The following is a 14,394-nucleotide window of genomic DNA, read 5'->3' as shown; positions in this document are numbered from 1 at the left end:
AAAAAAAAAAAAAAATTAACAAACACCCCACCATTAAACAGTTCACTACTCAAACATACAATAATTGAACCAAAATCAAACATGCAAAATATCAAAACACAACAATGGCTAAAAGTCAAACTAGTGCACCTAATAGAACTAATTAGCTATTAATATTTCAATTTTCACTATTTCAGCAATCATGTTTTAAAAGAATTTCATACGTCTGAAAATTGAAATATATCTAGAGCATTCTCATTTCATAGACCACGGGTCTACGAATAGACTGCGGGTCTACGGACAGAAACAGGACGCTGTTCAAATCAAAATGCCAAAATAACTCTTCAAACAACAATTATACTACCATTCAACACTTCGTTGCTAAAAAAAACTCGATTAAATCAAAACACCAAATTCGAAAAAAAAAATCCTAAATCACTACCAATCAATTAGCAAAAAGAAAAACCATTTGAATGGATCTAGAAATGATCGAAACTCGATTTTAACTAACCTTGCGAAGCAACAACGCCCCCTTAGCAGCTGCAGACGAAGAACGTACGAAAATGGTGTTTTTGGGAGAAGTTGTTTGAAAGCGGGAGTTGGGAATTAAAGAGGAGAGAGAGGAATTTTTTTTTTGGATATTGGAATAAGTGGAGGGGGTTAGGTGTATTATATTAAATTTGTAAAGTTGTATAAATGATGAATTGGTCTCTTGGCCCACGTGTGAGCCCCATTTTTTTTCACTTTTTACACCCTATACTTAAAAAAATAAATCAAAAAGAAATTAAGTGAGTATTTGGCAAAATAGTTTTGCAAAAGTTCTTCTTTGTCAATTATTCCCCTAAAACTTCTGTGTTGGCGAGGAAGATCGGCTGAAATTTTCCTGAGATAGATGAGTTTGCAACACCGTAATGCATCTATAAACATTTGTGAACAAGAAGGATATTAATAATTATTGCATTACTATCAAAATTCCATCTAATAAGCTGCAAATTTGCATTAAGCATTAAGAAAAAAACCTCTATGTGTGTTCCCACTGCGAGTGTTGGTCATTATATTTCATCTTTCTTCTCGCCTTGGCTGAACCCCAATTTTTAGCCTCTTTTTTCTTTTGAGTGAGGCTAGCTTTGGATGGTTTCAGATGAGGTATGGGTAGGCCGAAGAAATATTGGAGAGAGGTAGATAGAAAGATATGGAGGACGCGAATTAGATTAGAAGGCTAGTACATGTGGGTGAGTCATAGCTTGTAGTTAGGAGAGTTTTAGGATAGCCGAGCTGGTAGTCTTACGGCTTTGTTTATAGGTTGAAGCTGCTAGTAGGAGGGTATCGGGGTGGTGGGTTACCTTTGGTTCATTAGTGTAGGGTATTACTTCATGGTTGTCTTATTTCTGTTATTCCATCTTGTTTCATGCTTTATTATGACTCTATTTACTCTTCTTTGTCTTGAGTCGGGGGTTTATCGGAAACAACCTCTCTACTTCTCCAGAGATAGTGATATGGACTGTTAGGGTTTTTAGCCTGATTTTCTTAGTAGTTTTATTTTTTTCTTAGAAGGAAAATAAAAATTATCATAATTACTTTTACTTTTACTGGAAGAAAAAAATATAATTCTTTTTCATATTTGGCTAACCTCTTTCTTGGAAGAAAGGTTTTGGACATCTATAAATAGAAAGATTCCCTTCTGATACCATAACACAATAGCATCCATAATGTAGTCTTTTAATATTTTCATTTAGGGGAGATTTTCTCTCTTATTAGTTTTATATTTTTAATATTATGTTTTATATGTAGGCCAATTGGTCAAATTATATAATAAAATTATGTTTTTAGTATTGTTTTTCGTTGTCATCTTATTTATCATCTTAATAGTTTGCAACTAATAGCTTCCGCATGACGCCCTCTCGATTTCGAATCCAACATGGACTACGTACATTTTACCCTCGACCCCACTATGTAGTAATATACTGAATTTGTTGATGTTGTTGTCGTCTTTTTCTTTGAGTGGACGTTGGCGCTACTTTACATGTATCGATACTTGAGCTCTGTTGGTTTTATGCTTGCAGACAGAATCACCACTAGGATTGTCCACACAATCTGCTCACCCAGGTTAACTTATAACCTCTCTTTCTCTTCTACATCTGTTTGGTGTTTGCATTGCTCATCTGTGGCGTCCGTTTGGAACTAGTAAAGTTGCTGTCATGTGATCAGGAGGTCATGGATTTAAGCCTTGGAAATAACCTCTGACATAAATGTAAGGTAAAGCTGCGTAGAATACACCCTTGTGGTGGGGCTCTGTGCATAACGGAAGCTCTAGTGCATCGATCAGACTGCTTTTTTTTGTTTCACTTGGAAATAATTTAAGTTTTGTGGACTTACCGTTAAAAGAACGTTGAAGTTCTGTGAGTTAAAAGATGTTCATTAAAATACACGTCAAACAAGTTTTTCAACTTCAATTTCTCTAGTTGAAGTTGAAGTTAATGCACAAGACCGTAAAACAAATGTACGCCTCGGAATTAAAAAAGACAGCTCGGTGCATTAAAGCTCCCGCTACGCGCAGGCAGGGTCTCGGAAAGGGCCCCACCACAAGGATATATTATACGCAGTCTTACCTTATATTTCTGTCAGAAACTGTTTCCGAGGCTTGAACCCGTAATTTCTTGGTCACATGAAAACAAATGTACTATGACTCTATTGCTAGTTAAAGTACTATGTCATGATTCAAACTTACTAAACTCTTATGATGGTTTTTTGTTCTAACATTGGTATGTTCCTTCAATGGTCAATATGTTGGTAGTATTGAGCATCATATGTTTGTATCTGAGCGGGCTTTATCGGAAACAACCTCTCTACTTCTCCGGAGGTAGTGGTCTGGATTGCGTACATTTTACTCTCCCCAGACCTCTCTATCTGGGAACAGTGGCGGCGCCAAATTGAATTCAGGGGTTTGGACGAAAGTTATAATACTATTTTTACATGGTCAATTTTTTTTTTTTTATGTATATATAGTAGATGTTGAATCCCCTTGTACTAGTCCGTATATTTACTTCTGAACCCCTTAATGAAAATTATGGCTTCGCCACTGTGTGGAATATACTGGGTTTGTTGTTGTATATGTTTGTATCTGAGCTAATGGATAGGAGTGCGTTCGTCATAATAGGGGAGGAGTGTTCTGTTTGTAGCTGCGTCTGTAATTTCTTGTTCGTAGTGTTCTAAGAATAATGTTTGTAATCTCGAATACATAGTTTATATTACTCACTCGGTGTCTTATTTCTTTTATATTTAGATCATTTTCCTAAAAATATCGCACACACCTCCCCTACCAAAACAAAAGTAAAAAAAAAAAGTATTCGAAATTGTCCAATTTATCTTTTATTATACTTTTGGTGTATTTATAGCCTTTTATCGCTAATGAAGCTCAAGCATGAATTGTATAAATTTCAGGTGTCTAAATCCTTTTGAGTAAAGAGATTTTTATTAGTGGTCAAACCATACAAATCCCGACAGTTCGAAGCTTAATTACAGAAAATTTCGACATTCGACATTTTGTATAATAACTGAAATCTCAATTTTGAATTTGTTGAGATACATAATTGTCTCTTAATACATCTAACAAAGATATATTTTTCCTTCTGTAAAGATACATAATTAATTCTCAATACATTTTTTTGATTTTGAGTCTGTCGAGATACATAATACACCAAACGAAAATACATTTTTCCTGTAAGGATATATAATTAACTCCTGATTTTTTTTTTTTCGATTTTGGGTCTGTCAAGATACATAATTAGCTCCGTAATACATCCAACGAAAATACATAATTAGTTGAGATTTTTGTAGTTAATTTGTAAGGGTAAAAATTTATATAAATATAGTAAGTTGAGATTCTTATAGTTAATTTGTAAAGGTAAAAATTTATATAAATACAGTAAATTAAGGTGCATGTTTATGTTATTTTTTCTTATTTTATTGACATCTGATCAAGTAAAAAAAAAAAGGAATTTTTAACAAAGGGCAAGGTTGGGATAATAAAATTCAACGAGGGGCAAAGTTGACATTTCACCTTCAATAATTTTGGGACTATTTAAGAAATTTTTATCTTCGAATTTTCATACGCACCAACAATGGAGAACTCCAACCCATCAACTAGCCGGAAACGCCAACGGCCCGGACCCGAACCCGGGCCCGAACCCGGGCCTGAATCGGACCTCAACGAAGCTCAATTACAATCAGTGGAGGAAAATTTCAATTTCAGTGATACACTTGTTGCTCTTCGCATGATGCGTGCTCAGTTTCCTCGTATCGAAAAGGTTTTTTTTTTTTTAATTTTTTTTAAAATTTTTTTTATCATAATTTTGATAAGCTTGAAATTGGTGAAAATAGTTCACATATTAATTTAGCAGGAATTATGAATATACTCCCTCCGTTCGCTTTTACTTTGTCACATTTTGACCTGAAACATACAATTAAGAATATGTTTACATTGTGTCTTGGAACTAATTCGGTGAAAAATCAATTAATGTTAAGGATAAAATAGGAAATAAGTTGTTTTTCTCTTGATACGTTAAAAATGACAAATAAAAGTAGAAATTCAATTAGGGAATTAGTGACAAGTAAAAGCGAACGGAGGAAGTAGATTGACTACCTCCCACTAGCAACAGGTATCAGGTAACTCCGTCGATCAAGGCTAGAACAGATGGAAAGAAATCACCTAGTGTGTGGCTGTATTGGGAATTGAACCTGAAAGCTCGTAATGCAAAGAGTATTATTGGGAAACAAACCTTTGCACTCCCTCCGTCTATCTCTACTTGTCCACTATTAACTTTGACACACAACTTAAGAAACAATAAAGGATCATTTAGGAGAGCGTATTAAAAGAAATAATGCATGCATTAATTTTCTGTATTATTAGTATCTTGTTTGATATACTTTTGAGATAAGCGTCCAGTAACCCTCGAACTATGATCAAAGTTGCTACAACACACTCCAACTTCATAGGGGTCCTATTACCCCCTGAACATAATTTTAGCATATTTTTGACACCCTTTTGTGCTGATGTGGCACTTTTATTATACAAAACACCTGGTGTTTGTCTCTGTTGGGAATTGAACCTGAAAGCTCATGGGTAATGCAGAGAGTTTTACCGGGGGAAACATACCTCTGCACTCCCTCCGTCTATCTTTACTTGTCCACTATTGACTTGACATCGACCTTAATAAACAATAAATAGACTGAGCTCAAAACAAACGAATAACTTAGGTGATTCTTCCCATCTGTTAGGACCATGACCGGCGCTAAGGAGGTTAGAACTCCAAATCAAGCCTTGTCAATATTCTACAAAAAAATCGAGCAAAGTTTCCCCTATTTTTGGCCTATCCAAAAGTTTCATGCCTCATAATTCAGCAACACAACCAACCAATCACCTCGTGTTTGTCTCTATTGGGAATTGAACCTAAAAGCTCAAGGGTAATGCAAAGAGTTTTACGGGGAAAACGTACCTCTGCACTCCCTCTATCTATCTTTACTTATCCACTATTGACTTGACACACACCCCTTAAGAAACAATAAATAGTTTTGACATAAGCAGATAGACTCACTCGAGGGCGTGGTTAATAAAGCGGGTTGAGTTTAAGACAAAAAAAAATAGCTTACTCCCTTCATCGCAATTTAGTTGGGCAAGTTCCATTTTACACAGTGATTAAGAAATCATAAATTGAAAGATGAAGTTTGCTATTTTACCCTTTACCCATATTAATGATATTCATTGGGCATATGAATAGACATAGGAATTGTAATTGTTCACATTTAATGTATACTATTAATTGTAAAGGTAAAATGGAAAAAATTAATTAATTATATCCCGATTTAGTAATTGATCAACTAATGTGTGATATTTATCATTAGTAAGATGGTCAACTAAAATGGGACGGGGGGAGTATGTGATTCTTCACATTTGTCCTAGCCTTGGTGGATAGAGTTATCTAATATTTGTTGCTGTTGCTGATGGGAGGTGTCAGGTATTCCATGGATTTAGTCAAGGTGCACAAAAGCTGACCCGGAAAAAAATACTAATACTCGACCAATTTCCATAAAAAGACCCTCCATCTCAATTTATGTGTCACTCTTTGGATTTCGAGATTCAAGCAAGTTTATCTTTGACCGTAATTTTTCTATCTCTTTTAAATATTTTGAATTGTCAATAATTGTGACTTATAGTACTTTGTACATAGTTTTCAAATATATAAATTTTATTTCGAAAAACTTAAAAGTTTCGTGCCCAAATTTACGGTCAAACTTAAAACTATTTGCTTCTCGACGAACGAAAAGTGACACAATTGGGACAGAGGGAGTAATACTTTACCAATCTCAAAAGAAAAAAAAATTAGTACTAAAAATAGATGTCTTCTGCAGAAATGCAAGGTAAGATTGCATACAATAGATCCTTATGGTCGGGTCCTTCCCCGGACCCTGCACATGGCGGGAGCTTTTGCGCCGGTCTGCTCTTTTTACTAAAAATAGATGTCTAACGAATGCTAAAAATAACTGTCCAACAATACTTATTTAGTTTATATCATACCGAAGGATGCAATAGTTCTAGTTGTTTCACTATTTCACTCTTTTGTATTTTGATGCTTCGCAAGTTGTTTTTGCATCAGTTTTCCTTTCTGGAGTTCTATACTATCTTAATTCTCCAAATCAATCTACTCTCAGGTTTCAATTCCGCCTTTCATTTTGCGGTCACAGTTATACAGCAGTGTAAAGGACCGGACGCAAGTGGACAGGGAGTTGGAGGTATTTACTGAAATTGTTGGTAGTTTCTTGCTCGTAGTGTTTTGATGATGTTTGTAACCTCGAATAGATAGTTTATAGTATTATGCTGTCAGTATCTTTGTTTCTTGTATTATCTAGCGGTGTGTTATCCCATTTTGTTGTTTATTTTTATGTTTTTTGTTTGTTATACTGCTATCTGTCCTTAGCCAGAGGTTTATCGGAAACAACCTCTCTACTTCATCTGAGGTAGTGGTATGGACTGCGTACACTTTACTCTCCCCAGACCCCACTTTGTGGGAATACACTGGGTATGATGTTGTTGTTGTTGTTGTTATTGTTGTTGTTGTCTTTTCTGAAATCATGAGTCTGCTTCTTTAGTCATCTTTCTTTCATGTAAGATTATTTTCACCAAAATTTGGTCCAAAGCAGTTGGAAGAATGCATCTTGTGGGTGCAGAGATTTCACTGGCTGTTGAGTCTGGGTGGATAGTTTTCAGATTTTATTTTCAGTGCTGATGGCCATTTACTTATCGCGGTTCATCTTCTAATGTTTTCTTTATTAGTTTTCCTATTTCATTGTTTGCATTGGACCAAACTAATAACAGTTAATTGATGTTTTGAGTATATCTGCGCCTCACAGTCTCTAAGGAGGGAAGGAGTTCTATGTACTTTCAAATTAAACACTGGACAGGATGATCATGCTATAATGTTTTTGGATGACTACTTTAGTCAGGTTGATGGTTTAACTTTTTACTTTCTGCAAAGTATTTTATTTCAAAAACGTCATGCATCTTCACCGTTCCCTTCCTATAAAGAGATAATATTGGCCTTATCAAAAAAAAAAAAAAAGGAAAGATGCAATAGTGTTTTCTGCATTTGTTTTGTTTTCTAGTTATTGCCTATTTCCCAAGAACATGCGCTACCCACATGCCATACCACGACGTTTACTGTGACATTCTCATCTTATTGGCAAAGTCTAATGCTGATGTTCTTTTCTAGGTAGTTTATTGGTCATCAATTTTGTTTGATAGTTAAATTCCTTGTTAATAAAACTTGTCGCAAATACTTGTTTAGATTGAACGTATCAGTAAAAGATTGGAAGCACAGAAGCTAGAAGGACTTTGTGTTTTTGAATGGTTCAAGGAGCATGTAATTCATTCAAAGCTAGATCCAAGTATTGGACATGACGAACTTGTGAGTGATCTTCTCAAAGCCATGTGATGGTGAATCCCATTTCGTTTTAATTCATTTGTGTGTACATACCTGGTATTGTCCATACTTATATGCAGAAGAAATATCTCATAACATTGCCCGAAATTTAAATATGTGTTTTCTCCTTGCACGTCATAAGCCAATTGCACTATACCAGCTCGACAGGTCCTACATTCTTGCAGATTTATTACGGAAAAGTTCCTCTAAAATTACTCATTTCTTGTATGACCTATTGCTCTAGTCAGATCATATTGTTCCCTTGAAGTGTCTGACAAAGTTCACCTTCTTCTCCGGTTCTATCAACATGCCGCATCTTTACCCCTTGGTGATCTTGTTGCTCAATGTTCCTTCAGTATTTTCTGCTAAATTTTCAAATATAAGTGGAATTGATTAGATCCTTCTTTTTGTTTTCTTCCTTTTGTTGTCTTTTGTTTTTTTAACATTTCCTGTATCAATTATTGCATTGACTTAAAGATGGAATTTTGGTGGTAATGTTGACTTTTTATTCTAACGGTTGATTGATCTGCTAACCTTCTGAAATTTCTGTTTTAGGGCATTCCTTGACAGTTGCTATAAAGACATAACTTACGTTGCATTGTTCTTTCAACAGATGTTAGTGCAGTTTTTCCCTAAAGTATGCTCCACTCTGACATGGGCTATACATATAATGCTCTGCGCCTTTAATTATTATGATAGTCTTTAACTTTTTGCTATTGTCAGAGAGCGAGTCGGTCTTCAGCATGTTGATGGAATTCAACTAGATTTTTTTCTCTTAAATTAATAATTTTGAATGCTTGATGGCGAAAGAGATTTTGTTCTTGCTTGCAAACTAGTTTCTAAGGGGAGCCTTGGAGTAATTGATAAAGTTGTTGCTATGTGACCGGGAGGTCACGGGTTCAAGCCTTGGAAACAGCCTTTGGCAGAAATGCAAGGTAAGGCTGTGTACAATAGATCTTTGTGGTCGGGCTCTTCCTAGGACCCTGCATAGCGGTAGCTTTTGTGCATCGGGCTACCCTTTGCAAACTAGTGTCTAAAGCCCTCAAATGTGGTTCTTATGCTTCTTTAGATTTTACTTTGTAGTTCAACAAGTTAAACTAAAATTTTGGGAAAAAACCTAAATATAGGGAATAACTCGGACAGTCTCCTGTCTCCCCGACCAATATCAATCATCTAAATCTCAGTCCAATAGTTGATTTCAGCTATGTAAAGCATGTGACGATCCTAGTGATTCTATTTTTTATATGACCGAGAAATCCCCGAGGGCGAGGGCCCGTGGTACACGGTTAAAAAATGTGGATAATAGGCCCCCTTTTCGAACCAGTGACGTTTGTCTAACCCACATGTCATGTGTTGCATTCTTACCACGGGGTGAGGATTCAAATGATTCTTCACAATTAGATAACTTTATGTTGGATGTCAACCTATTGTAACGTCCTCGTTTATCCAGGCTTGAGGCTGACTATAATTTGTCCTCCGTGTAACTCACATAGGTGGAGTTTCTTCGCAGAATAATGAGAAGTAAAGGTTGCGGTTTTCTCTAGTTGTACATGTATGTATGGAGATTAGCCATTACTTGGTTCAAAAAATCTAAGACGTATGAGGCTACTTATCTTTATAGCCGAGTGAAGGACGTATTTCTGCTTGCATATTTGTGTAATGAGGTGTATCAATTGTCCAGAAGGCAGTTGATGGAAACCTAAAATTAATATGTTATGAGGTTGGTTAGTGACCTCAGGGATCTTTAGCTATTTCCTGTTCCAACCGTCTTTTAGATAGCCTTCAAAATGATGGTGTGCATGTTAATGGACCGGGTTTCTATGTTAATGTTTTGAAGATATTTTGTATATCAATGATTTGTATGGGGAATTCGCTGTTGATAGATCTCGCCCAATGTCCCCCTCCTTCCCCCGTCGCCTTTCGACCCGCGGGAGTATACAATGACAATGTCGGGGCATGAGTGCCCGATCGGACGGTCAACTTTATAGAACTGTTTACCATGGTATGCTCACCTTATTTTAAAGGGGAGCCTTGGAGCAACTGGTAAAGTTGCTGCCATGTGACCGGGAGGTCACGGGTTCAAGCCTTGGAAACAGCCTCTGGCAAAAATGCAAGGTAAAGCTGCGTATATTACACCCTTGTGGTGGGGTCCTTTCCCGAACCTTACGCATAGCGGGAGCTTTAGTGCACCGGGCTGCCCTTTTTTCTTTTACTGATGTATGCTCAGATTTGTGTAATAAATTCAATACCTGTAGTTTAGAAGAGTATCAGAACGTTTATTGGGGATGTGTTGTACAGTATCCATCCAAGGCTGCTCACCTGTGTCAATATTTAGTTGATAAAGAAGGATATTTCCTAAGCCTTTCCGTAAATGAGCCTGTGCATACATATATGGTATCGTTCGTAAAGGAATAGCGTATCTTCGATCAATTTTGTCATGACATATGGTTACATAAGTGCTTTATATTTTGAATAATGTTCTTACGTCCTAAACCAATGTGCTAGAGACTCTTTTTTAATAAGGTCCTCTACTTCAGCTTATGATTTAATTGTTGGATAATAGTATAACACGACATGTTTTGTTCTTTATCTGTTCCTTATGTGAAGGATTAGAACAGCTCGATATTTGTTCTTACAGGATATTTTTTCTTTTTCTTTCATATTTTTTGGTGGCTTTAGCGTTCACTTCTGTCATTGGGAGGCAAGGTGAAGGAGGAACACATCTCCCTCTTAATAAATGCTGGACTTCTGGTAAGCTAGAATCAGATTTTTCATTGTCATGTAAATTGAGCTGCTCGACTTATCTCAGTATTTGCTTTATTATACCCTTAATTCTGCATCGTCAAAACTATGTTAGTATGATCACATTGGAAGCTTAACTTTATGAGAATGAAAACCTCCTTGTGGTGCCGATAAGAATTTCTCTAGAGTGAACGATGAATCAAACTGTCGTAATTTTGAATGCAACTCATATAATAAGAAGCCTCGTATCTCAAATTTCTCCGGTGGATTTTGTTCATATCCACTTTGTGCAACGCTTTATTGCAGCCTAATTGCCCTTGAACTCTATGCTCTTTGTTTCAAAGGTAAAATCATAGCGGGCTAGCGTTTTACCTTTGTGATTATTGCAATTTACGAGTCTTTTTAAATTTACCTTGTCCCTCCCTCATGCTTATGATACCAATTCCATTTCTCATGTATTAGGTTTGTCTTTAAAGTTCTGTTTGTTGGTATAATTCCGTTCTCATGCTGTTTTTTTCTTGTTTTTCCTTTTGTCTCTACCTGTAAGACTCGACAACTTATTGATCCGAACATGTACTGGTTTGCGATTCCAAATATTGGATCAGTTCTCAAGGGCCTCTCACAGGTTTGACACGCCCTTCCCGTTTTCAAATTTCATCCAAGAATACGATTCTGTGCGCCCTCTTACTAGCATTTTTGCAATTTGTATCAGGGAAGAAAGGAGCTTATGTCTTTTCTCAACCGTAGAAAGTACAAAGAGATGGCGATGGCTGCTCTGGAAAAGAAGCGCCTTAGACTCTCTCCACTCGATATGAGATTTCATCTCAGAGATTTGCTAGGATCCGGCCACCTCAAAACTGTCGAGGCTCCCACAGGTTTACTCGTTAAGGTCGTGAAGGATTAACTTAATTCTGATTAGACAAAACTTTCTCCGCAATGCTATATTAACAAGAGCTCAGATTTCACGCGGTGAAACTGGATAACATAGCATTTGCGTGTGAATCTAGCTTATATACATTGTTAGTGTACGATAGTTGAACTCCATATAGATTTTAGTACGGTAATTTCTTCTTTACTGTAACTGAAACGTATGCCCCTGGCAGAAATGCAAGGTAAGGTTGCGTACAATACACCCTTGTGGTGGGGCCCTTCCCTGGACATCGCATATGGCGGTAGCTTTAGTGCACCGGGCTGCCCTGTAGCTGAAACGTAAACTTTTTGCTTCAAACATCTTGATATAGTCGTAATTTTACTCTACCCTGGGCTGATTCTTGTCAAGCTGTTATCGATCATCGATCACGAGTGTATTTGTCATTGTATTTCTGAACTTGTGTTTCAATTCCTATCCACAAAATTTGCTATTGTTCTTTCAGTATTTGTCTATGGAGGTTTGTGAACTTGTACAAGAACCAGGTTCTTATAATATTTAAACTGGAGAGCAATAATTTCTCATGAATTTTCATTGCTTTGATGTGAGTAAATACAATAACAAACTCAGTGTAATCCCACTCAGTGTAATCCCACGATTAGGGGGGTGGCAATGGTGTGGTGCAGGGTGGGTGCGGTGTGATTTTTTTTCTAAACTTGCGAATTTTAAAATCTCCCTGCATCATCTTTAAATCTGCATAAACCCGCTCTGCATTTATACCCGTGCATACCTGCACTACACCGCTCGAAAAATTTATAACTCCATTGAAAATCATGTTATTTTTAAATCGGCAGCTAGGAAGTAGTAACAATCAATTTCTATTATATCACTTTTCACTAAGAAATTATCAGAAAAGTATCACTTGTACAAGCAATGATCAAATATCAAATTTTCATTAAGATGAACAAAGAAATTTTAAAAGTTACCAAATTATTTATTTCTAGTGTTACATGTCGTTTAAGTATCATAAAGTTTTAAGCAAGGCATGATACATAAATATGATCTTAAACTTGACACCAAATTATAACTTTAACTTTAAACTTTGATAGTCCACAAATATGACCTTTAACCATTCAAAACTGCACAAATATGACCTCCAATCCTATGGGGCAAAACGCGTGTTGTACATGCAAAACTGGACGCGTTGGGCTAAAAATTTGAGCGTTCCAACAATAAAAAAAAAAGTAAAATGACTATTATGCCATTACTAATTCCTTTTGATATATTTAAATGACTTTTCACTATTATTTTTTTATTATTTTCAACTCAAAGATGAAACTATACTAATAATAAATAAAAAAATTGTAGTTTTAATAAGACGTTATTAAATTAACGTTATTAAAACATTATTAAATTAATGTTATTAAAATGCTATTAAATTAACGTACTAAAATGTTATTAATAAGACGTTATTAAAACGTTATTAAGGGCAGTAGTAATAGTTTATCAAATTAACGTTATTAAGATAAAAATTTTATTAAAATATTGTCATTATTATTATTAATAGTAATAGTAGTAGTAGTAATAATAATAATACTAATAATACTAATACTAATACTAATACTAATACTAATAATAATAATAATAATAATAATAATAATAATAATAATAATAATAATAATAATAATAATAATAAGCAAAACGACGTCGTTTTAACTTATAGAAGCAAAACGGCGTCGTTTTAAGTTGCAGATCAAAAGTCCTTCCAGTCAGCCTTTTTAATGACGTGGCACCATATGATTGGATTACATATCCACGTAGGCGCAAGTGAAACTAATGCATGGAGGTTACAAAATCGAAGGTAATATTTGTTCAGGTTTTGAATAGTTAAACGTCCTATTTGTGCACTATCAAAGTTTAAGGTCAAAGTTATAATTTGGTGTCAAGTTTAGGGTTATATTTATATATTATGCTTTTAAGTAAAGAATGCATATAATTTTAGGTAGATTCACCAGAATAATATCAATTTTTGTTTTTTTTAAGTTTAAACTCACATATACCCTCAACCTACCCCGCTCGTATCATTTGAAAAAAAAAACTTACTTCAATTCACCCCGCACCCACATAGTCTAAAACCTGCCTCGCCCCGCATAGCCTAAAATTCGCACCGTCCCATTGCCGTCTCTATCCACAAAGTAGAGTTTGGGGAAGGTAGATTTATGCAGTCAGTATCACTATCTTAGGGTTGAGGTAGAAAGGCTGTTTCTCGTAGACCCTGACTTGGGACAAAAACAGTCTAGAAAAGGCCTAACACAAGGGCAAGAAATAAGAGGTGGTACAAATAGTAATTATAATGACATAATCATAAAAATATTGGTGAATATAAGGTATTTGTTTTGTTTTTTAAATAAGTTAGAAGCTCATCGAAATAATTTGAAGGAAAGGAGGGTTAAAATCGGGTGTGAATAGTACCAAAACAATCGATAATAACAGAAACATGACTATCATAAAATACTACTACAATTGATTTACTCGAAAACCACAAATATCACCAAATTTCAAGAACGAAAAGCTACAAGTGTAGCACTAAAACTACTAATACGAACCATAAAACAAAGCAATTTTTACCTATTAGAATGAACACATTTCTTTCTGTTAATCTTTTATTCTGATACGCGTCCTCTATATTTTTCTATTTAGAGTTAGAGATGATGTGAGTACTATATATTTTTTTATATAACAAATTAAATGCTGCCTTGCAAGAAAGTTATTACTCAACCCCACTTCACCAACTTATTTTTTTTAAAAAATAAAACCTCAAATATTTTA

At 35.3% G+C, this 14,394-nt stretch overlaps 1 protein-coding gene across 3 annotated transcripts; it reads left to right on the top strand.

Annotated features, from left to right (window-relative positions):
* The first annotated feature begins 4,093 nt into the window (after positions 1 to 4,093).
* Positions 4,094 to 12,069, top strand: LOC107873662 (serine/threonine-protein kinase 19). 3 transcript variants are annotated; one of them, XM_016720594.2, is made up of 7 exons: positions 4,094 to 4,286; positions 6,688 to 6,768; positions 7,387 to 7,479; positions 7,821 to 7,940; positions 10,635 to 10,706; positions 11,245 to 11,322; positions 11,410 to 11,989. In XM_016720594.2, exons 1-7 carry the CDS (start codon positions 4,101 to 4,103, stop codon positions 11,599 to 11,601), a joined length of 822 nt encoding a protein of 273 aa, XP_016576080.2. In that variant the 5' UTR covers positions 4,094 to 4,100; the 3' UTR covers positions 11,602 to 11,989. The 3 variants fall into 3 exon arrangements, with proteins under 3 accessions (XP_016576080.2, XP_047269380.1, XP_016576081.2); XM_047413424.1 differs by having other exon boundaries at positions 4,095 to 4,286; positions 7,369 to 7,479; positions 11,410 to 12,069; XM_016720595.2 differs by lacking the exon at positions 7,387 to 7,479 and having other exon boundaries at positions 4,095 to 4,286.
* The last annotated feature ends 2,325 nt before the right edge of the window (positions 12,070 to 14,394 follow it).

The sequence above is a fragment of the Capsicum annuum genome, chromosome 6, assembly GCF_002878395.1.
Source record: "Capsicum annuum cultivar UCD-10X-F1 chromosome 6, UCD10Xv1.1, whole genome shotgun sequence".
In the NCBI taxonomy this organism is placed as follows: Eukaryota; Viridiplantae; Streptophyta; class Magnoliopsida; order Solanales; family Solanaceae; genus Capsicum; species Capsicum annuum.
This window is presented reverse-complemented; position numbering and strand designations above follow the sequence as displayed.

Excerpts from the sequence above, each read along its gene's own strand:
- LOC107873662 (XM_047413424.1), top strand. The coding sequence starts at position 4,101 with ATGGAGAACTCCAACCCATCAACTAGCCGGAAACGCCAACGGCCCGGA. Across the intron at positions 6,769-7,368 it reads AAGTGGACAGGGAGTTGGAG|TATATCTGCGCCTCACAGTC; the intron begins GTATTTACTGAA and ends TGATGTTTTGAG. Across the intron at positions 10,707-11,244 it reads TAATAAATGCTGGACTTCTG|ACTCGACAACTTATTGATCC; the intron begins GTAAGCTAGAAT and ends TCTACCTGTAAG.